General features: G+C 39.0%; 1 protein-coding gene across 1 annotated transcript in view; it reads left to right on the plus strand.

The window, feature by feature from the left end:
* Window positions 1-25,810, plus strand: part of TOX3 (TOX high mobility group box family member 3) — a 172,521-nt gene that overhangs the window by 115,584 nt on the left and 31,127 nt on the right. The window contains exons 2-4 of the mRNA XM_069740593.1: window positions 5,608-5,673; window positions 8,487-8,516; window positions 19,541-19,792. Coding sequence (XP_069596694.1) covers window positions 5,608-5,673; window positions 8,487-8,516; window positions 19,541-19,792 — 348 coding nt within the window. The remainder of the gene's footprint in view (window positions 1-5,607; window positions 5,674-8,486; window positions 8,517-19,540; window positions 19,793-25,810) is intronic.

Genomic DNA, 25,810 nt, shown 5'->3' on the forward strand with positions numbered 1-25,810 from the left:
AAGAGGAAGTTATAATTTTTACAGGCAAAATGCTGTAAAAACAGATTTTTGTTTTCGCTTTTGTTCTCATCGCTGTCTCCACTAGTAAGATGTTTTACTTCATTTTAGTCTCTGCCTATACTGATTTTAATTCCCCAACGAAAACTGTCCCAATACACAAAGCAATATTGGATATAAAATACAAAGTACATGCAAGACCAATAAAAAGCCAATACACATTTATTAATGCATGAAATAAAAAAATAAAAATAAAATAATACATAGGAAATTGGAAGACCATTTGTAAGAAAACGGTATACATTTCCAGTAGGAGATGCAATAACTTAATCACATAATTCCTAATATGTTTAATTTCAGAGCACATAAAAATACAATCGCAATAGTTCGGAAATCTTCAACCCTCTACACCAGAGTAATGGGAGGTGCAAGGTATCAAAAGAGATAAGAAGCTCAATAAAAAAACTAAAAGGCTAAAACCAAGAGGAGCATTGCTGGTGAAATGTGTGTCAGGAGTGGTGGCCTTTCTTGGATCCTCTTGACCTTAAATGAACGTTATGTTTACCTGCCATCCACATTTCAGACTGATCTAGAAAAGTAGAGCTGGACAGAATGTTAAACAGGATTGTGGGAAATATCCTTTATAACTTGTAATTTATTCATTGAAATCCCTTAATGTTTGCAAGTATGAGTCCAGGGGGTGGTTATACTAGTGATTGACAGGTCTCTCTGCAGACACAGTCATACATGAAAGACACTCGATCATTGAATAGGGCCAACCCCTGGACTCTTATGCATGTAAACATCAAAGATTTCAATAATTGGAATGCAAGTTTTATTGCAATGTTTCTCACAAAAATGCATGTCTGATCATCTCCCCTGCTTTAGAACATAATTCCTTCAGATCAGATACCATTTTCGATATGCTTGGTTTCTTATTAGGAGCATTCATACAAGTCAATCTCAGGCTGTTAACAAGTGTTTAACTATTAAAATATACAAATTGACTCTTCGGAGAGGAAGAGGGCTTGAACTCCATAGTGCCACCTGTTTGACGCAGCTGGCGCTATAGAGTAAAGGTCCTCTTCCTCTCTGAAGAGGCAATTTGCATATTCAATTTCCCAGAGGATCATTGCTGGATGAATAAGTCTCCTTACTTTGGCATGCCAGTGCCGGTATGTCACTCACCACAAGGAGAAACGTTACCGCTTAGCTATTATAAGTCAGTTGATGCTAATTTTCTAGTTTAAACAGGTAAATGAGTACCGATGACCATGATGGCATCAAGTGATCGATCCATTGGATTGTCTTATCCATGATATATTTACTTTTACATATCTATGCTCTTTTGTGTTAAGAGATGGAAGGGTACTTTCTTTTTTCAAGTTTTCAAGTCACTCCATCTTGTGTGTGTGAGTAACTGGCTCGTTACTACAAACTGACAAATTTTATTTCTTGAGTTCATCTCTAAGACTTTGAGGACCTATTTGTCCAAATACAAAGGGTTTGGGTGATTTATTTTGTAATTATAAAGGCTTTTTGCCCAGTTAAGTAAAATGGCCAAGTAATAAAATCTAATGTATTTTATGACCATGCACACATTTATTAATGTTGACATTTGCTCATCCCCTACAATGGATTTATTGAATATGCATTTGGAAAAAAATAAAAATGTTACCTACTCTTATATAGCTCCAATTATGTTTAATTATGCAGTCTGGAAATGATTTCTGCCAGATAGCAGGTGACTTTCTTTTGTTTCATAGGTCTTATGTAGTCGCTTGCCATTTTCCTATCAGCGATCGCAGATGTCTGTTGTCAGTCAACTAATTACCGACATCATTATTTTAATTATTGCAGCTATCAACATCACATCTAATTGGTTTGATTCCATCACTTGAAGACTTCAAATCATAATCTCAGATGTTTCTTATTAGAACAGTGGTTATCTAGAATATGTTTTATCAATTTTTAATAGAAACACAACTTGGTATTTATTTATTTCAAATAATAACCTATAATAAAGTAAAGGGCCAACATTTGTTAAACCACATTTGAATTATGTGTCGTCATGGACACACTGAAAATTCCTTTTGACTATATTAATTATTATTTTTATAAATGAAGCCACACGTGGCCTTACTCTTATTTATACATCAGTTAGATATCCGTGTTTGTTCACATGTGCAAAAAAAAAAAATGGTGTGAGTGTCATCAGTATTTTGGATATGAGTTTCATCAGTATTTGGTCCGTTTTCATCATCCGTAATTTTCACATATGGATAAATAACTTAATAAATTGCATAATTCCTCTATTCTTACAGTGTTAATCATGGAGAGGACACGGATGTCAACATGTGTTGTCAGTGATTTTCAAGGACAAATACACTTGTATTGATACTTTTCATCTCCGATTTAAGTATAATTTTATGCAGATAACATTTTATGGCCAATTACTGTACATGCTCAAGATAAATGCATAGAGATCTATGTATGCTTCCGGTTCATACAATAATCTTCTTCCTCCATAATTTTACTTCTTTAACCTCGCTGATGAGCAAGAGTTTGGTCAGGTTGAATTTTAACTTATCTGACTTTCCCTGAGATAGGAAGAGACAAAAACCTTCCATCATTTACAAAAATAATATGGTCTAAGCCAACATACGTGTTATCAGTTGAGATTAAGAGGTTGTCCTGTGAAAACAGGTTTTGACTTATCCATAGGATCGGTAATATTTTCCTGATCGGTGGATGTCCCACCACTGGGAGGTGCAACGATTGACAAATTATTTGATTTTGGAACTTTTTATTTTAAGTTAAAATATGGAGCGGTATGTTTGATGCCCTCCCGATGCTCTGATAATTCTTTTTAGAGCTACCAAAAAATTGCAGTGTGCAGTGCTCGGCAGCCGTATAAGGAATAGTAAATTGTAGAACAAGTGCGTGCAGGACCCATCCATTCTGCCAATAAATAGATGCCTGAGGAGGGAATTGATCCAACTTCTAAATGTGTGGCTTTTAATAAACTTATTCATCCAGTACCTGCGATACATGCAACCATGTTGGCAACGCCTGGACTCCACTGCCAAAACTTCTCTTACACCAAGTTCTACAGGTTCAGGTCCCAGTGGTAAGACAATTATTAACAAGTTATCACTTCTCCTGTGAATAAGTGATAGCTTGTTTGCACTGGAAAACGCCTTAAAGGAAAGATTCCAGTTTTCTGACAGCCAATTATGTCTATGACCAACTTAAACAAGTTGTCTAGGATCGGTTAAAAATTGCTTCGTAGGCAATGCTTTAAGCATTACTTATCTGTAGAAGCCTCTTCTGCTCCAGCACCTTTTCCTCTCCGGTCCTCTTTGTTTACAGTGTTGAAATGTTCTCTCTACAATACATGACTGATTTGAGAGTGGCTACAGCAGTTACATGTTTTAGACCGGATGATACCAATGGCGTGGCTGGCTTATTACAAAGTAATGGTTATTTTGTAATTTTAAAATATTACTTGGAGAAAGTTTGGTCAAACCCTAATCCGTATAACCATAGAAAAACATTGAGGCGAGTACAAGGTATTAACTACTTTTACAATTCCCTATTTTCTTATGGACTCTCATATTCGTGTTTAGGTTGAAGACCATCGATGCCGATTGTTTATGTTTACCACAGGCAACACAAAAATTGCTTACACACGTGAATATATACAGTGGGGCAAAAAAGTATTTAGTCAGTCAGCAATAGTGCAAGTTCCACCACTTAAAAAGATGAGAGGCGTCTGTAATTTACATCATAGGTAGACCTCAACTATGGGAGACAAACTGAGAAAAAAAAATCCAGAAAATCACATTGTCTGTTTTTTTAACATTTTATTTGCATATTATGGTGGAAAATAAGTATTTGGTCAGAAACAAAATTTCATCTCAATACTTTGTAATATATCCTTTGTTGGCAATGACAGAGGTCAAACGTTTTCTGTAAGTCTTCACAAGGTTGCCACACACTGTTGTTGGTATGTTGGCCCATTCCTCCATGCAGATCTCCTCTAGAGCAGTGATGTTTTTGGCTTTTCGCTTGGCAACACGGACTTTCAACTCCCTCCAAAGGTTTTCTATAAGGGTTGAGATCTGGAGACTGGCTAGGCCACTCCAGGACCTTGAAATGCTTCTTACGAAGCCACTCCTTCGTTGCCCTGGCGGTGTGCTTTGGATCATTGTCATGTTGAAAGACCCAGCCACATTTCATCTTCAATGCCCTTGCTGATGGAAGGAGGTTTGCACTCAAAATCTCACGATACATGGCCCCATTCATTCTTTCATATACCCGGATCAGTCGTCCTGGCCCCTTTGCAGAGAAACAGCCCCAAAGCATGATGTTTCCACCACCATGCTTTACAGTAGGTATGGTGTTTGATGGATGCAACTCAGTATTCTTTTTCCTCCAAACACGACAAGTTGTGTTTCTACCAAACAGTTCCAGTTTGGTTTCATCAGACCATAGAACATTCTCCCAAAACTCCTCTGGATCATCCAAATGCTCTCTAGCAAACTTCAGACGGGCCCGGACATGTACTGGCTTAAGCAGTGGGACACTTCTGGCACTGCAGGATCTGAGTCCATGGTGGCGTAGTGTGTTACTTATGGTAGGCCATGTTACATTGGTCCCAGCTCTCTGCAGTTCATTCACTAGGTCCCCCCGCGTGGTTCTGGGATTTTTGCTCACCGTTCTTGTGATCATTCTGACCCCACGGGGTGGGATTTTGCGTGGAGCCCCAGATCGAGGGAGATTATCAGTGGTCTTGTATGTCTTCCATTTTCTAATTATTGCTCCCACTGTTGATTTCTTCACTCCAAGCTGGTTGGCTATTGCAGATTCAGTCTTCCCAGCCTGGTGCAGGGCTACAATTTTGTTTCTGGTGTCCTTTGACAGCTCTTTGGTCTTCACCATAGTGGAGTTTGGAGTCAGACTGTTTGAGGGTGTGCACAGGTGTCTTTTTATACTGATAACAAGTTTAAACAGGTGCCATTACTACAGGTAATGAGTGGAGGAAAGAGGAGACTCTTAAAGAAGAAGTTACAGGTCTGTGAGAGCCAGAAATCTTGATTGTTTGTTTCTGACCAAATACTTATTTTCCACCATAATATGCAAAAAAAATGATAAAAAAACAGACAATGTGATTTTCTGGATTTTTTTTTCTCAGTTTGTCTCCCATAGTTGAGGTCTACCTATGATGTAAATTACAGACGCCTCTCATCTTTTTAAGTGGTCGAACTTGCACTATTGCTGACTGACTAAATACTTTTTTGCCCCACTGTGTATATATATATATATATACTGTACATATAGCATAAGATGTATAATGAGCTAAAGTGTTATCCATAAATGTGAATAACTCTATTGGAGTGGAACATGGTAATTACATTTCTAATGTAGGATGACTTGCTCCCTGCATGCTTTCAGATTTGTGTTTTCTGAGAAACAACATCTATCTTCCAAAATATGATGGCTGAATAGAAATGTGTGTTATTGCTTGTTTGGATCATTATGAGCTGAAATATATCAAACTCCAGATTTCCTAAGCAAACCAATCTTCTTTGCCTTATTCTTTTTCAGTTCGGAAATAATAACAACTACATGAATATGGCAGAAGCCAATAATGCATTTCTTGCTGCAAATGAGGTAGGTGTACTTTTATCTCGTCTCATATACATCTGTTTGCTTAGATAATTTAGCAGACAGGGGATAAATAAGATTGAAACTCTGCATCTGAATGTGTTTCGTGAAGCACAAAATAAAGACTTTAATGAGAAAGAAAATAACCTGACAGTACTACATTACCACTCAATTTAGCTGGCCATAAGGCAGTTACGCCTGTAGCATGGCAATGCAGGAGACACATGCCTAATGGGAAATCAAGCATATACAGAGGGGCGGGTATTTTGGCAAATATATACTACACATATGGATTTTTAAGAAAATTCAATGGTCTCTACTAGAGATGAGCAGATTGGTTCAAGTGGAATTACATTCTCAAATTTTATGAGAATTTGTATTTCAAGAGTACATTTTTTGTAATTCACTTGAACCAATTAAGCAAAATGGAAGTGGAAATGAATTATCCTTGAATTTGACAAAAATATGTATTTTCCAGAATGTTTGATGTAATTTGGGGGCTAGATGTGGCCGCCGTATTGCTGAGCTACAGATAGGAAAACAAACTATTGAAAAAAAATATTCATCTCACCGATCCCAACTGTCCTGCAACCCATCATCCAGTCCTCTACATGTCTTTTCCCATTCTACCATTGTATACATCCTCTTCAGCCTCTTAACTCCAAATAGGGATTTCTGGCATGACTACGCTCTTGACCTTCCTATGCAACGTGTCATCAGAGGACTAGTTATGCCAGAAGTCCTGACCTGAAGTAACGAGGCCCAAAGAGGATGTGAGCGGCTGGGGAAGGAGAAAAAAGAAGGAGAAAAAAGAAAAGGAACGTAGGAGTGGAGGTGGACTGCAGGGATAGAGGGGGTTGTGAGGTGAGCATTATTTTGTTTTCCTTTTTTACACCCTACCTTTAGGTTTCTCAAGGGACTCAAGAGCATAACAATGAACATTCAACTTCACCAAATAAGTTTGCTTCACATTGAAGATTGCTATTAAATTTGCATGCATTGCTATATCTGAATTTGCTCATCTCCAGTCTCAAGACATTTTTTGTCATACGGATTATTTGTCTGGGTTTTTATCAGAAAATACTACTATTATTAGAGGAAGCATCGTAAATATAACAGTCTGTCGAGTCACTATAGATTCTGTCTATCGGAAATATTAGCCAGTCATGGAAAAAAAACAGCCCAGCTTTGTGTAAAATTGTAAAAATAGTGCAGCAAATTTATCAAGTATCTTTTTTTAGGTGAAATTAAACTAGACAGTATTAAAATGTTTCAGATTTATCAATGTTTGTCGTGATGTTCGATAAACTTGTCGCATCCCTTAAACCCTGTAAAGTATGTTAGCCCAACTTTTTAGTTGGCTTATTTTGTGTTAGAAATTTTCATCAAAATCTTGGTCAACGATGGTACATTTAGCCCACTTTCTAGGGAGTCCACACCATTTTATGTCATATTTAGCATTATGAATCTCCCCTGATAAGCACTCCTCCACCAATTTGGTAGGTCAGTGGTTCTCCAGGTACTCGGGTAGCTCAGTGGTTCTCCAGGTACTCGGGTAGCTCATTGGTCCTCCAGGTACTCTGGTTTCCTCCCATACTCCAAAAACATATTGATAGGGAATATAGATTGTGAGCCCCAATGGGAACAGTGATGAAAATGTCTGTAAAGCGCTGTAGAATTAATGGTGCTGTATAAGTGAGTAAAATAAATACCTGGTGCTCCTCTCATAGCACTGCGTGGCTCTCTGTGCTCCCTCTTCCAGCTGTAGCCAGTCACTGCCCTGTAGACTCTGGTCTTGTTTTACGAAATGCTGGACACCTCAACAGTGAGTGGTGCAATGTCCATATGCAATCCTCTCCAGAAGAGGAATTTTTGAGACTGGGGACCTGAGCAGTGCTAGAAGAGTAGTGGGTGATTGCATGGTCCGTATACTTTTTTTTTTTTTTTAACATCATGCTGAGCTGTTTTATATTTAACAGATGCGAATAACCCCTTCAACCTAAAAAGTGCTGGTGACTCTTCTAACTAGCTTTATTGTGCACTCAGTTTTATGTCTGAATTATATTTTTTTGGCTGTTACATATGGCATTTTTTTCCCTTTTTTCTGGAAATTCTTGTAATATGTTAATGTCCTCATTCAAGCCGAATACAGTAGATGTGCTGATCAATAGGACTATTTCAAAATTAGAATTCCAGTCACTCTTTCCATCTTTCCTATGACCATCAAGACTCGCTTAGATAATCGAATAATGTTTGGCATGGGGCCCGCCATTTATTTGTGATAATGAACACAGAACCCCATCTGTAAAGATAACATAATGTTTCATTCTGTAGAATTTCTTCCTACATTTGAATCGAGCATTGATGAAAAGTCCGCTACTAGCAGCTGTTAAGAGACAATTTAATTCCAGCTGTGATAATTCACCGTGGCAGACATAGGCTGTTATATGTTGATACAACAACCTCTCTACATTTGCATTTTTATCAAAAGGAACAAATGTTTTCAACATTTCCGTACAGATGGCATTCAACCATCTACACCCTAGTTAATGTATTTCTCTTCTATATAGCTATTTTTTATTTAAAAGCATAAACATTTGAATGTATTTTATATGCCCTAATCATAAAGAAAAGATGATAGATAAACCTTTTTTTTATATACCTAAGAACATTTTTGAATAACGGAGATTTGAATTGTACAATTTCTATTTTTTTACTTTTTCTTTCTCTGATTCTAATCTCATTATTACAGTGTGCAGGATTATCGTAGATAGCAATTTTACTGTGTTTGTAATTATATCAATGCTTTCTTTGTGCAGAAGCAGCAGTGGACTGATGAATGTTTTAAGGTACTCTTTGTTTCATATTTTTTCTTCTTGCATTTATGTAATTTACAAAAGTACCACTGTTAAATTTTATATACAGTTACTAACATATTGGCTTTTTCATCTAATTATAATTATCTAAGTATAATGTTTGAATGTTTGAATTTAGAATAGGCTCTAAGAGCTTTTACGCAAATGTGTACAGTGTTCATAATTACTTATGGTGTATAGGACATTACATGACTTATGTTTATTCTATTGGATCCCAAATGGCAAATAACAAAAATATTTATATTGCAATATCTTTATTATCTCTCAGACATATCAGTGCAGGTTCTCTAATGGAACGTGTAGAGATATTAGTTTAAGAGAACCCTTTAGATGTTTGTTAGTGGACTTGACTAAGTGGGCATCAGTTATTCCTCAACATTCCATCACACACTCTTTAATCCATTTCTACTAGAGGTTATGGAGAAAAAAAGGGTCTTCATTGGAGATGAGCAGATCACTTCTCTGATCCATGGTCCAGGTCAGTGCTCTTTGACTATGGACAGGAGCTATACAAATTCCGTTACTCTTTGGGAGCCTAGTCTTGGCTTATGATTAGCCGGACAGGTCAAGCATCAACTGTGCCTTGCACACCTCACAGGTCATGTTATGCCAGGCCAATTAATTGAATGCTTCAATGGGGGACCCACATGTTCAGAAATTTGGTGCAGCTCTTATCCATGAAGTTGGTCAGGGCTATGCGAAGCAATCCACTCCTCTCTAGCCATAAATGTGTATGCTGACTTTGAGCTGTGAAAACTAAGTGTAAATGCCCATGGTACTTAAATAACGGTCTCCCGAATGCATGTTTGGCCAATGCCTAGGTTTCTTGATTCCCTTTATATATACACTCTCAACTCTGTCAAGTGATTATGTATGTTCAGCGAGGAAAGGGCAATTGCCTACTGCCAGATAGCTCTAGATGTAACTTACTGTAAGAATGCAATGATCAGTCTTTGAAATTCAAGTAGATCAATCCCTTTTCCACTTATCTTATCTATCAGGAGAAATTAAGGTGGCCCCCATGCACATAAGGTACCATCACACATAATGATATCATTAACGATATCGTTGCTTTTTGTGACGTAGCAACAATATCGTTAACAAAATCGTTATGTGTGACAGCGGCCAACGATCAGGCCCCTGCTGGGAGATCGTTGGTCGCTGGGGAAAGTCCAGCACTTTATTTTGTCGCTGGATCTCCCGCTGACATCGCTGAATCGCCGTGTGTGACGCCGATTCAGCGATGTCTTCTCTGGTAACCAGGGTAAATATCGTGTTACTAAGCGCAGGGCCACGCTTAGTAACCCAATGTTTACCCTGGTTATCGTTGTAAATGTAAAAAAATAAACACTACATACTTACATTCCCGGTGTTTGGTCATGTCCCTCGCCTTCAGCTTCCCGCACTGACTGGTAAGCGCCGGCCAGCCGTAAAGTACAGCACAGCTCAGTCAATGCGGGAAGCTGACGGCGAGGGACATGACCAGACACTGGGAATGTAAGTATGTAGTGTTTGTTATTTTACATTTACAACGGTAACCAGGGTAAACATCGGGTTACTAAGCGCGGCCCTGCGCTTAGTAACCCGATATTTACCCTGGTTACCCGGGGACTTCGGGATTGTTGGTCGCTGGAGAGCTGTCTGTGTGACAGCTCTCCAGCGACCAAACATGGTGGGCAAAACAAAGTGTTTATCAATCAATGCTTCAACCACACAGTAAAGTGCCATGTAATACTAAATATAGTACAATAAAGTGTTCACAGTAGTTTGGTCCCATATTTGATAACATAACGCTATCCCCCTGATTCATCGGTTTGCACCAGAATTCAGATGTAAAACTCTCAAATGCTGAAATTTTGTTCAAAACCACTGTTTTACACAAAAATGTAACAAAATTTATACTTTTACACCAGCTCCACCAACTTTATAAAATGCATAGTGGAACTTAAAGGTACCGTCACACTTAGCGACGCTGCAGCGATACCGACAACGATCCGGATTGCTGCAGCGTCGCTGTTTGGTCGCTGGAGAGCTGTCACACAGACAGCTCTCCAGCGACCAACGATCCCGAGGTCCCCGGTAACCAGGGTAAACATCGGGTAACTAAGCGCAGGGCCGCGCTTAGTAACCCGATGTTTACCCTGGTTACCAGCGTAAAAAACAAACAGTACATACTTACATTCAGCTGTCTGTCCCTTGCCGTCTGGTTCCTGCACTGACTGCTGGCCGTAAAGTGAAAGTGAAAGCACAGCACAGCGGTGAGTCACACAGCGGTGACTCACCGCTGTGGCTGTGCTCTGCTTTCACTTTACGGCCAGCAGTCAGTGCAGGAACCAGACGGCAAGGGACAGACAGCTGAATGTAAGTATGTACTGTTTGTTTTTTTACGCTGGTAACCAGGGTAAACATCGGGTTACTAAGCGCGGCCCTGCGCTTAGTTACCCGATGTTTACCCTGGTTACCAGTGAAGACATCGCTGAATCGGTGTCACACACGCCGATTCAGCGATGTCTACGGGGAGTCCAGCGACAAAATAAAGTTCTGGACTTTCTTCCCCAACCAGCGATCTCCCAGCAGGGGCCTGATCGCTGCTGCCTGTCACACTGGACGATATCGCTAGCGAGGACGCTGCAACGTCACGGATCGCTAGCGATATCGTCTAGTGTGACAGTACCTTAACAGAGAGAGGAGTGTCTGTGAGAGGACTAAAAATTCATCATACTCTACTCCAAAATGGTACAAATTATGACAGAAATGTCTTTCAGCACTAGGAGTACATTTTTTACGATGGCACGTAACAGATAATTAATCTTCCCTGAATACACTGAGAAGAGCAAGTCTCTTTACTCTTTTGCATACTTTAGGGCTTATTCAGACTTCAGTGCAAATTGGTTCAAGTGAAGACCACAATTCTCGGACTTGCCACCACTCTTCCGACCGAGTATCCCAATTTTATAGATATAAATGAAGCTGTCACGCTTGGATTGGGAGACCTGAGGGCAATCTGTACTTTGTGGCCCATGCTCCGACCGCTTTGTACTGACATCTGCATGAGCCCTTACTCTAGCTAACCCTGCAAGACTGGTGTGTAAAACCTAAGTCTTTTTGATCCAGGGTCCAAATGATCAACATACCTGAAAGTAAAACTACTATATTATGCAAAGTGGTCCTCTGTGGGATGGGAAATCAGCCACCTGCTTTAACCCCAGGCATCTTCATGTTAATTGAGGATTTCCAGCCACAGCTAGGTCCAACACATTCTGACAGAGTGTGTTTCGTAAGGTTGTGGCTTACATTGATGATATCACTGTGACCTTATAGCGAGCATGTGCAGATATACCATGCCAAGTCATGGTCAGAAGTTCCAACCTAGAGTTAAGATGCTGGGAGTATTAGCATACAGTGGCATTATGAAGAGGCGCTGAGGACCGTATGGGGGACTGTGAGCAGTGGAGGTGAATATTTGATTGTTGTTTTTTTTCCATATCTTATGGTTTTTTTATGGGGTCTCATGGTATGAATCACTAAATTTGCAGAGAATAAATTTGCTGTGAATTGAATTTCCCATTGATTTTATCAATTTGAATCTCATCCAATCTGCTTATTTCGTACATTAATGTCTAGCCTGTTAGTAATTTTAGTAGCTCTTTTTCAAACGGGAAACTCTACTCAATCAAGACCAAAAAGATTGTTATGATTGTGTAGCAACTCATTTGGGAAAATAGATAACGCACTGAAAACTGCAACTGACCCTGCTGGTTGCTATACAGAGTAGAAATCCTGACCCTACAGTCCCTAGTGGTTCCTGCATGAGCTGAGATAACGCTAACCAAAGACTAGACAATGGCAACTTGGACCCATTCTGCCTGAAAGGCTGTTGATCGCTTCACATTCCTCCTAAAGAACCCTTACCTACAGAAGGGAAAGTGTGCTGAAATAGAAAATGATTCCAGAGTGAGTAAAAACAAATCACGAAATACAAAATAAGAGATTAAGTATGTACTGTTGGAGAATATACTGCCTACTTCCTTAAAAAAAAAAACAGAAGATAGGTGACGGGTAAAAGCATAAACAGCAGAGAGATAAACCCTAGCTGATCTTTCACTGACTGGCTTAAACTTCAACAGTATGGCTGGAGATCTAAATTAGATTATTACCAGCAGGGAATACCAGCAGGGAGTAATTTTATAATCTGCACTCGAAAGGTGATAGTGCAGACAAATGAGTAAATGATAACACTTGGTAATGCTAGTTACCCTAAAAAGACTGAAGCAAGGATAACAGAGACTAAACACCTAGAGAAAAGGTGTATCCACTGTGGTTCGGCGGACAGCAAAGCCATCCTCAAAGCACAGGCTCAAAGGTTTTGAACCAAGAAGCATGACAAAGATATTATATAGTGTCCTCTTATGGCAACAGCTGAATGCATAGACAGCAGTTGCACAACCATCAACGTTACCACCGATCTCTCTAGCACCGGAAATATTTATTGAAATAATATTTCTATGGCTGAATTACAGTGATAATGAAAACAAGTTAAAACGACACGTGACAAGAATGAGTGTTTACCCACATTGTTAATGTGATATGTTCGATTTCATTAAGCAGTAATGGTGTGGCAAATGAGTCACAAATTACCGTTGCATCTGTTAGAAGACCACAGTAGTGCCAAATAACTGCAAATGCAGCCATTGGCTTATGTTCATTTGCCAATTGCGTCTGATCATGGAGAGATTTGGAGTTTCTGTAATGTGAAAAGTGACAGTTTTTTTGTCTAAGCAAATATAGAAAAAAAATCTAAACCCCTGTGCGCGGACTTCAGTATAAATTGTACTTTGCATCAAAAGTGATTATTTGAGCTTCAACAGTCTATCCAAATAGCATCTTCCTATAGAATTTCAGGGCTCATCACTCCTGACCTCTAATGACAGCTGACAGGTTGTATATGCAAGCAAAAGGGTTTTAGTTTTTTTTTTTTTTTGCTTTTTTGGCCCCTATACCTCCCTTGTCTAGCTTGCGGTTATTAATTTCTATCATCATTAACAGTTTGAAGAATGACAATGGATTGCAACTAATGAGCTCATTCCTTAGAATGCATCTTTTTTTTTTTCTTTTTTCTTTTTATCCTATTAACCAGCATGCAAAGCTCTATCTCCCGTAATATAAATTGTTTACTGCACAATAGTGGAATAATTATGTTTTATTATAGTTAAGACATGTAATGAGGACTGCATCTGTCTTGTTTGCTGCCCTACATCATTAGTAAGCATATTGTACCCACTGATCTTTAAGTGGTCAGGATGCCCATTTTAATTATATTAATATATTCATTTGGATAATGACTATTATTTTTCATACTTTATATTTTTTCATGCACTATTTTATTATATAATTCTAATTTTGCATTTTTTTTTCCATTCCTATACTTAAGTTACATTTTTAATAATGTTCTAATATTTCTGTTAAGCTGTAAATATTATCTTGGTTGCACTGATTTTAGATGTAGATCTAGAATTTGATTTAGAAGTACAATTTTGTTTCTATATACAAGCATGCTTAAATCCATGTAATATATGTCCCTGTATACATAGATCCAAGGGGTAACGCTTCTCCTTTTCGGAGAGTGGCATGGCAAGCTTGACATGCCAAGGTGAGGAGATTTTTAAGCACAAAGCTCCTCTGGGAAATATGCAAATTGTCTCTTCAGAGAGGAAGAGGACAAGAACTTTAGTGCCATCTATAGGAAGTAGCCATCTTTTTAGGATTTAGACTGTTAGGATTGCTACTTCCTATAGGTGGCACTAGAGTTCTAGTCCTCTTCCTCTCTGAAGAGACAATTCCTGTAAACATACCAAATAAAATGGCAATAGAAATTCCTAACAATGGCTTATGAGCTCACCTTTAACCCCTCTTTTTGACCACCAATATGTCTTTTTACTGACCTGAGATCTAGGTGAATAACATCCTCCAAGGGATAAAAAAAACGGATGAAAACACAGCACCTGTCAACTGTACACTAAAAGTTACACCCTGTTGCATCAGACACTATCAGTTTTGATACTGACCATGCTCGTTTAACTCCTTAGATGCTACAGTCAATAGTGACTGTGGCATCTAGATAGTTAACAGAGTGTGGGAGCTCCCTCTTCATCCTCATTGGTACTGAAGTCATGATTATGTGGTCGTGATGGTTGCCATGGCAATTCACTACCAAACAGTGACATTCGAGTTTGGGGTCTGCTCAGAAATTAGCAACCTTTTAAGTGGTAAAATAACAACATTTTTCTTTTTCCACTTACTGAAAATCACCTGGAGGGTCGATAAACATTTTAAGAACAATGCCCCTCAACATATTAAAAAATGCAGTCAGGTAGTTTATCTCTTTATTGGAGGGTTTCCAGTATGTAGGTTCCCCAGTGTCACTTCAAAATTAAATAAGTCCCTAAAAATAGCTTTGTAAATTTCCTTGAAAAAAATGAAAAATTGCGGATATACATACACACATACACACACGCACATAGAGTTTGAAAATTGCAATTGTTTTTACATTTTTTTTAATCAAATTTCTAATTTTTGCAAAACATACTGACCCAGATTCATCAATAACGTAAAGAATAATGTGTCACAAAAAAAGGTCTCAAAATCACTGGGATATGTTGAAGTGTTCCAGAGTTATTGCCTAATAAAGTGACAGATCGGATTTGGAATACTTGGCTTTTTCCCTAAGGAATTAAATAAAAAATGATTTTTTTACACACAAAGCATGCTCAAAGGCAATTACACCAGGATATTCTTCGTCTACTGTTGAGCGAAAGTGGTTGCTACTAAAGTTTGCATGGGGTGCTCGGATATGTACCATGTATCGCAATTGCTCGAATGACAGTCATGTCCCCATCCGTTTTGCAGCCAAAAAAACATGCGGGGATTGCCTTCCGTACACAGGTAATCCCTGCATGTTTTTTTGGCTGCAAAACGGCCATGAAACATGCGGACATGTCGCTCGATCACCAGATACAAGTTTGAGTAGCGAGCACTTTCGATCATCAATAACTTCATCCGAACAAACGGATAACTAAAAGCATGATGTTTCCTTCATCATGGTTCTTACCGTACTGTTGATACTCTGAAATTCAAAATTCTTTCCATTAGACATTGTGATTACAATTTACAATTTTCACCTTGTCTTTTATTTTGTACAAATCACAGCAAACCTTAATGTTTGGGGCAAATTCTATGGCAAATTGGAGTATGACGGTGTCTAAATTTATGGAGCATTAGTATTGCATAATGAGAGCTATTTTTTTTGCTGCAGTTAGGTATCAATAAATGGGCCATTTGATATGCACTAGACCTAATGTATCTGTTGCTGAAACAAACAAAGACAGATGTTGCTAATTAAGCACCCATTAAAACACTGTTAATACTGGCAGACTATTCCAGCAGTATGATAATTGCACTTAAATCTTTGATCAAGAAGATCCGTTTCTGCTGAGATTTCAAAATTTACAGAGCAAAGATTTATCTTCGAATTAACAGCTTACATGTAAAAAGGCTGCATAACATCACTGGGTATGAGGGTGTATATCTACGTCTAGTTATACACCAGGAACATATTGGCACTGCATAAATTATTTTCCCCTTTCACTCACTAGGAGTTGATGTTCTCTGTGTATGTGGCTATATATACGAGGAGTAGCCAAAAAAAAGAGAATTATTATTTTTTATTCAAGTTAACATCTTAAAAACAATATTACCCTTCAAAGTACTGTCCATTGGAATGCTATTATGTATTATTATAGTGCTGTTTATTCCATGGCACTTTACATGTGAGGAGGGGTATACATATTAAAAACAAGTACAGTCATCTTAACAATGCAAGTCAGACTGGTATAGAAGGAGAGAGGACCCTGCCCACGAAATCAAACAATCTACAAGGGATGGGTGAGAGTACAGTAGGTGAAGGTAGATGGTATACCCTTGTCCCAACATTTTTTTTCTACTCTTTGTAACATTTTTTATATTCTTCTGAACTAATGTTGTTAAAGGTCACCCCCAAAATCGAAGATGAGCTAAGCCCACCGGCATCAGGGGCTTATCTACAGCATTCTGTAATTCTGTAGATAAGCCCCCGATGTATCCTGAAAGATGACAAAAAGAGGTTAGATTATACTCACCTGGGAGGTCGGTCCCACTGTGGTCCGTTTCGATGGGCTTCGTGGTCCGGGGCCTCCCATCTTCCTACGATGACATCCTCTTCTTGTATTCACGCTGCAGCTCTGGCGTAGGTGTACTTTGTCTGCCCTGTTGAGGGCAGAGCAAAGTACTGCAGTGCACAGGTTCCGGGAAAGGTCAGAGAGGCCAGGCGTCTGCGCACTGCAGTACTTTCCTCTGCCCTCAACAGGGCAGACAAAGTACACCTGCGCTGGAGCCGCAGCGTGAAGACAAAAAGCGGACGTCATCCTATGAATATGGGAAGCCCCGGACTGCGACATCCATAGGATCAGACCGCCCCCCCAGGTGAGTATAATCTAACCTCTTTTCTCATCTTTCAGGATACATTGGGGCTTATCTACAGCATCACAAAATGCTGTAGATAAGCCCCTGATGCCGGTGGGCTTAGCTCATCTTCGATTTAGGGGGTGACAAGTTCCCTTTAAGTACCTCCAGTTATTTTTTCGTCACCTCTTCTACATCCTGACAACATTTTCCCTTTAGGCTTTTCTTCATTCTTGGGAAAAAGAAGTCGTTGCAAGGGGCTAGGTTGGGTGAGTAATGAGGGTGACCCTGATTTCATTTTGTCAAAAGTCATCACAGGGGATGAATCTTGGTGCTACATCTATGATCCTGAAACAAAACAGCAGTCCAGCTAGTGGAAGACAGCGTCATTGCCCAGATAAAAAAAAGCACGCCAAGTGAAATCAAACTTGAAGTCCATGATGGTTTTTTTTTTTTTACATGAAAGGAGTTGTTCATGTTGAGTTTGTTCCTCAGGACACCACATTGAGCCAACATTACTATCTGCAAATACTGAAGTGATTGCATATGGCAATTAGAAAAGAGCAACCTGAATTGTAGTGATCAGGTGTTGGACTAGTTCATCATGACAACGTGCCTGCCCACACAGCATTGAAAATCCAACTGTTTTTGATTTGGCAAAAAACAGCAAGACAATGGTTTCTCACCCTCCTTACTCAAGTGACCTTGACCCCTGTGGATTCTTCTTTTTCTCAAGAATGAAGAAAAATTGAAAGGGAAAGGGTTTTCAGGACATAGAAGAGGTTAAGAAAATTAAGCTGGAGGCACTTAACAGCATTAGTTCAGAAGAGTATAAAAATGTTTCTAACATTGGGACAAGTGCATATCATCTAATTGACAGTATTATGAAGGAAATTAATGCTTTCAAGATGTAATCTTGAATAAAAAATTTTTTGGGGGGGTATCTCCTCGTGGCTATGTAAATGAGGGAGTACCACCATAAAATGACAATATGTAATATAATGTAATGCATATTTTTTTTTCTATGGCTTGTTGAAGGCCCTACAAGACCAAAATGTTGTGATGTTTTTTTTTGTACTAATAAAATTACCAAAAGGAGGATGTCTGGTGCCCTGGTTCCTAGATTTCTCTGAAATATAATATCACCGTACAAAAAGAAACCAAATTCAGTTAGTTGAAAGCGATATTCTGTGGAGCATAACTTAATCACATGATGCACCAAGAAAAATATACAACTTGATATCACATAGTTGACGTTATCATATCACACAACACGATATTAGATTACACAGTTTAATAGATTGAGATTACACAGCTAAGTCTTTTTACATGGCATTGGGTGGACATGGTTTTAATAGCTCATTAATATAGTATCTAATAGTGTTGCCTGCCTAAAAGGGAATAATTGCATTTATAATATTGATAAGTATTTGCATTTCTAAAAAAAAATATTTAAATGTACAGTGCCTTGGGGAAAGTATTTGGCTCCCTGGAACTTTTCAACCTTTTCCCACATGTCATGCTTCAAACATAAAGATACCAAATATAAATTTTGGGTGAAGAATCAACAATAAGTGGAACACAATTATGAAGTTGAGCGAAATTTATAGGTTATTTTACACTTTCGTGGAAATTCAAAAACTGAAAAGTGGGGAGCGCAATATTAACCAGTCCCATAGACAAAGTTTGGTCTTGGGATGAAAGTCTACAGTGATTGTGATTGAAAATGTCTGAATCATTACAACATACACCACATGCTGTCAAGGTTCTCCAGTGCTGATAGTTTTCCTTCTGCCATTTCACACATTCTATTCAGCTTCCGTCACTCAAGACCCTGGCTTCCAGCTTGACAAGGCCTTCTGAATGACATCACTGTGCCTTGGGCCTTTACTATGTGTCATGTGTTGCAACATTGTGATATCATAACAATTTCCTCAAAGGCGTGGCACACCGTGACATCCAAGATCTTGCCCAGCTGGAAGATGGTGGAAGACAATTGGAAGAAAGGGAAGAGAAAATGCTCCTAGGAGTGGAAGGCAGGCTACAGGGACAGCAGGACAGTAAAGCAGATAGGAGATATATACAGTATATATATTTTAAATATTTGCCTGAGCTTCTGTGGTTTAGCAAAATAGTGGATGGCAACTTGCCGTCTTTTTGCTAAATTCGCATGGAACAATTTAAAAAAAATCTTTTTCTAGTGAATATGAAATTTTTACTCTAATAAATTCGCTCATCTCTATCATACGAGTTTTTGGCTAACATCTTTCATTTGTATGGCTGGCTTTAGAATGGGAAGATGTTTAACAACCAAGACTTATTCTATAACTAGCATATAATTGATGTTTGTTGTCCTAGAGATTCTATAATCTTCCACCAATAAATTTTACTAATTCTAATTAATATCGAACAAACACATAATGTTTTTTTTGTTACCTTACTATTTTATGCCCAAAGTTGAAAACCTACTAGATGACACTTATCTGCTTCTTGCTTTACAGACGTTCCACACTCCGAGTCTTGGTGATGAAGAATTTGAGATACCTCCTATCACCCCACCTCCGGAGACCGACCCTTCTCTTGGCATGCCTGATGTTCTTCTCCCATTTCAAATGATGGGTGAAGCTTTGGCTGCCCATGGGAATGAATTTACACCTCAGTTTCCACCTCAAAGTCTAGAGCTCCCATCTATCACCATTTCCCGTAATGCGGTAGACCAAGATCGAACATTGCACTCTAATGGGTTGACCATGGTGAGTTTTGTATAGTAAGTCAGAAAATGTCACCTATAGAAAGTTATTCACTTATTTTTAATAAGACATGTATGTGAATGAATATGGTAAATGCCAATTTACAACTGTTTTCTGTATGGTTTATAAAGAAAATGATTTTGAGGCTGATATGGATTCTGCAATATTTAGAAATGGCCTGGAACTCAACCCACGATATATAGACATGATCTGCTGCAATGAATTTTACTTAGATTAAGATATTGCTCTTTATTGGTGATAAACACATAAGGCCTACTTTATATGTAGCAACATCAATATGAAGCAGATTAGTACATTTCAGCATTGGGGCATTCGATGCTGTAATGAAGTTTCCCTTTTCAGTTTCATAAGGAGCCTCTGGGGTCTGGATTCCTACGTAGAGCTTAGAAATGAAATGAATGATAACTATAATCATTGCAGGAAAGCAACAGGATCTAATAATGGCTGGATGTGAAAATTCTAATTAAAAACAAGAACCACTGAGCTATTTACTGTTCTGTTTGAAGTAAAATGTTTGGGAAGACATGAAATTTGTGTGCTTTGTGTAATATTACTGCACATATTCCCTTTGTTTCCTAAGTGTGCAGCGATGTTAACAAATTGGTAGCGTGTTGACTATGTCAAGCCGAGGATGATGGCTATGGACAGGCTGGTAGTTTCTCCACATCTATTGGGCCTGCGACTGTATGTCTAAGTAGCACATTTTATACTAGACCTTTGATCAATCCTTTTACAACATATAACGTTCATTTAAGTCATGTATCATGTCCCTGACTTTGATGCGGACTCACACGCCATTTCTGCATCTTTCCCGGCAGATGATGACTAATTTAATCAGCCATCATGTGCATTTTAACAGCCACAGGTTGAGCGGATCTATGGGCGTAGCAGTCAGTCTCTGACAGCTGCACGTAAAATGTACTGGCAGGGATGTGCATCTTTCCAGATGTCAATGGTTTGACATGACAACTGAGGGTCTGATGAAGACCCCCGTCCTTGTCATAACAATTCTCCCGTGAAAGCCAACCTGTATCTGGCATTATTAGAAGATCATGAATTTCTCTATACATAGCACGGGTGATGCACTACTTTGTATAGCACAAGCGATCAGACGATTGCAGCTTTCAAGTCCCCTAAGAAGACTACTAAATAAAGAAAAAAGTAAAACCAAAATGTTTTTTAAAATATGAAAAAAATCTAGATTAAATCCACCCCTCTTTTGTCCCATTGAAAATTATACAATTTAAAAAGCACACGTTTTGGTATCACAGCTTTCGTAAAAGTCTGATTTATCAAAATAGAAAATAAATTAATCCGATCAGTAAACAGCATAAATAGAAAAAAAATGACAGAATTACGTCTTTTTTGGCCACTGTAACATTGCAGTAAAATAAAATAAGTGGTGATCAAAGCATGAAATCTACCCCAAAATTGTATCAGTGGAAAGGTCCACTCAGGGCTCAAAAAATAAGCCCTCACACCGCCCCACTATTGTGAAAACTGAAAATGTAACGTTTTCTTGAAAAATGGCGACAGAAGCAAAATTATTTTACAAACTTCACAATTTTTTTTCAACACTTTAAATGAAAAAAAAATGCTGTATATTGTTGGTATCTGTGTAATCATAATCATATTGCCTGGTCAATTTTGCCGCATACTGAACATGGTAAATCGATTCCCGAAAAGACAAGGGTGAAATGGCTTAGAATTTTTGCCCCATTTTCCACTGAATCACATGATAAATTGAATGGTGTCATTCAAAAGTACAACTTGTTCCTTGTCAAAAAAACAAGCCCTCATAGAGCAATGTTGACCAAAAATAGAAATGTTATGGAAAAAATGGAAAATTTGACGAAGTTGGCGGTCATATGTATATTTTTTTTTTTACTTAAATGCAAATAATTGGGCTAGAAACAATTTTTGTAGCTTGGTTTAAATAAATTAGTAGTTTTCATTTTATAGTTCGTGTGGCACTGTCTGTTGTGGCAGTAAAATTAATTAACTGAGAATCAGTAAGCATGCCAGGACTGTCTAAAGCCGGAGGTTTGTAACCCTGCCTTTTATTAGATGATTTATGACTAGTGTTGAGCATTCCGATACCGCAAGTATCGGGTATGGGCCGATACTTGCGGTATCGGAATTCCGATACCGAGATCCAATACTTTTGTGGTATCGGGTATCGGTATCAGATCAATAGGGATGTGTAAAATAAAGAATTAAAATAAAAAATATTGATATGCTCACCTCTCCGGCGGCCCCTGGACATCACGCTGGTAACCGGCCGGCTTCTTTGTTTAAAATGAGCGCCTTTAGGACCTGAGAATGATGTCGCGGCTTCTGATTGGTCGCGTGCCGCCCATGTGACCGCCACACGACCAATCAGAAGCCGCGACGTCATTCTCATTCACTAAACTCCTAATTCTAGGAATTGCGGACCTGCGAATGACGTCGCGGCTTCTGATTGGTCGCGTGGCGGTCACATGGGCGGCACGCGACCAATCAGAAGCCGCGACGTCATTCGCAGGTCCTAAAGGTGCTCATTTTAAACAAAGAAGCCGGCCGGTTACCAGCGTGAAGTCCAGGGGCCGCCGGAGAGGTGAGCATATCAATATTTTTTATTTTAATTCTTTATTTTACACCTCACTATGGATCCCAGGGCCTGAAGGAGAGTTTCCTCTCCTTCAGACCTTGGGAACCATCAGGATACATTCCGATACTTGATGTCCCATTGACTTGTATTGGTATCGGATATCGGTATCGGCGATATCCGATATTTTTCGGGTATCGGCCGATACTATCCGATACCGATACTTTCAAGTATCGGACGGTATCGCTCAACACTATTTATGACCACAAACTTCATCAAAGTTGAATGTGCAGGGAAACACAAAGCCACAATTTTTTAAAGTGACCCAATTGCAAAAATGATTTTTAGCCGAGTTATATGCATCTCAGTAAAAAATAAAGATGTCCTGTTTTCTCCGGTTTTCAGCACCATTCCCGTCCTACATGACTGTTCCTCTCCCGCTCACACAAGAAACCGTTCTGTGTGGCGATGATACTTCCTTGATTGTAAGTTTATGAAGCTTCAGAACAAGGTTCCATAGACTTACACAATGAAAGCAACATCCGGCTCACACATAAACCTCATGGGGAGCCGCTAAGTCTGGTTGCAGGTCAAATGCATAAAAAGTACACCGAGAGGAAACTAGTGAGCATGGTAAATATATTAACACACTAACAGTTAATCACATAGATAATTAGGATAGTTTCGGTAATAAAATTTTTGTACGGGGCTTTTTCTTTAATCCCTCCACAACGTCCTCCATACATGTACAGCGCAAGTCGGAAGCGAGTGTGTGGAGTGGGCATATGGGGTGAGCTGGTCCCATACTTGGCAGGTAATGGCTGTGTGCTGCAGCCAGGACCTGCCAGTAACAATTGTTAAACTGTTAAATGAAGCTGTCAAGCTCTGATAACGGCATTATCAACACACCATGAAGGGGGCACAGCATCTATATGCCCATCGGCGCTCTTGTGACGTGATCGCAGGTCACTCATGGATTGCTATGACAGCAGGAGGTGTGTTGAAGACCTCCGTTCTTGTCATTACTTAACTCCCTTGAAACTTCGCCTGTGGCCAGGCCTCTAAGGTGACCACAGTATTGCTGCATATTCTAAAAGTGATCAGATGATTGAATGTTCAAGTTCCCTTAAGGGACTAACGAGTACAGTGAAAAATTTAAAAAAAAAAATGAAGAAAAAAGTTCAAATCACACTTCATCTCCTCCATTAAAAAGAAAAGTCCGATCTATGAAAATGTAAAAAAAAAATAATTTGATCAATAAACACCGTAAAAGGAAAAAATTAGGAATGCTAAAACAATGGGAGTTTTTTTGGTCGCTGCAATAACACAAAAAAATGCCGTAACAAGTGATCAAAACATGTCTATCCAAAAATGTATCAATAAAAATGTCATCTCACCCTGCAAAAAATAAGCACTCACACCGCTCCATCAACTGAAATGCAAAATCGTTATTGATCCCGGAAAGTGGCATCAGAATCCCCAATTTTTTGTTTCAAACTTCTGTTTTTTTAACCACTAAAATAATTTAAAAAAATGGACATGATTGGTATTTCCATAATTGTATTAATGAGCAGAATCACATTGCAATGTCATTTTCCCGTACAATGTACATCGCAAAAACAGTTCCCAAAAAACAATGTTAGTATTGCATTTTTTTCACAGTTTCTCCCCATTTGGGATTTTGTTTTCCCTTTTTTCCAGTACATCATGTGTTAAAATGAATTTTGTCATTCAAAATCACAAATGGTCCCACAAAAAGCAGGCCTTCGTATATCTATTTGGACAGAAATATGAAAAAGTTATGGCTCCGGGAAGAAGGTGAGAAAAAACAAACGCAAAAACGGAAATTGCCGCGTCGTGAAAGGCTTATGGGACTGGGTTTACTTATTTACCACAAGATACTCATTTATGAGAGTGATGATATAGTCCACATACTAAATTTAGTTTGCCAGGACAAATACTTCCTTCCCACAGGAGAATGTGCAGTAGTGTCCAACATTAGGAATATCAAGAGAAAAATGTGCAAAATCTTTAATTGATTTCTTTCAAAGGGTTATTCAACTTCTGGGGGAAAAATGGGAAGCACATTTTTTTTTTTTTTATAAAATAAGACTCATCTCAACTTTCCTCTCAGTGATCAAGCAATCCTACTAGTGCTTAACACCAGTCAACATGTGACCACTGCAGTCAATCAGTTGCTTTATTTAGTGCTTCTTTGGCATCACTGCTCAGTATATAAAACATTAAGTAGTCCTACTGTGTAGGATGTCGACTCGTTGTCAGATTCCTATCCTGGAAGGTAATGCCTTGGTGGTTGCTGGATGGAGGGCACACTGTGCTAGTGACAGGTGTAATAGCTTATGACTACAGAGCTACTGTATGCAGTAAAAGATATGACGGCAGCACTGATTGGCTGCAGAGGTCAAATGCTTGTTATTTGTTAGGAAAAAAAATGCAGGATTGATAGAGCATAAGAACAAGAAACAAATAGTAGTTCATGATGATCGTAAAATTTTATTTAAAAAAAATAGCCTATGTATTAAAAAAAGTTATAATTTAAAGGGTTCTAAAAAAATGAGTTATGCTAAATCCATTGGATAAGAGATGCTTTGTGATCCCGAGATTGGTGCTTTTGAACCCTGACAACAGGGATTTAAATAGAAAAGAGGTTTTCATTCAGCTCCTCTGCACTCAACAGTCCCACACTTAATATATAGAATGGAGACCGCACACGCACATCTTCGCTTCATTCAGGACGTGGCTGTAGAGCCCCCATCTTGGAATCAGTTGGACCTCCTGTGATCGGCAAGTTATCACCTATCCAGTATGGAATAGCTTGTTTTTTTTATGGGAGGCAGGAAATAACCCTAAGGCTAGGTTCACACTTGCGTTGTGCAGTCCGTTAAACAAATCCGTTAAACGGACTGCACTAACGCAAGTGCCGACTTTGGCATTGCGCTAGCGCAGACGGCGCATCTGCTCGCTCCATCTGCGCTAGCAGTGCGCTAGGAGTGACGGACCCGGAAACGCTGCAGCCCGCGTCTCGGGTCCGTCACTCAATGACGACACATCGCTAGCGAATGCCCATTGTGGGCGTGCACTAGCGATGTGTTCGCCATAGACAGTAATGGTGGCGTTAACGGACTATGTTAAACCGCATTATGCCGCGGTGTAACGTAGTCCATTAAACGGGTTCACACAACGCAGTGTGAACCCAGCCTAAGACCGGGATCACACTTGCAAGTGCAATGCAAGAAACTTGCGCATCAAAACCTGGCATTGTCGCCAGCATTCGGGACCAGAGTGTGCAGCTGCATGTATTTCTGTACAGCTGAACACTCCTTTCCCAAGTGCCGACGGTTATGCTGTATATTGATGTGAGAGACTCGCGCGAGTTTCTCGCATAGCACTCG

The sequence above is a fragment of the Ranitomeya imitator genome, chromosome 9 (genome assembly GCF_032444005.1).
Source record: "Ranitomeya imitator isolate aRanImi1 chromosome 9, aRanImi1.pri, whole genome shotgun sequence".
In the NCBI taxonomy this organism is placed as follows: domain Eukaryota; kingdom Metazoa; phylum Chordata; class Amphibia; order Anura; family Dendrobatidae; genus Ranitomeya; species Ranitomeya imitator.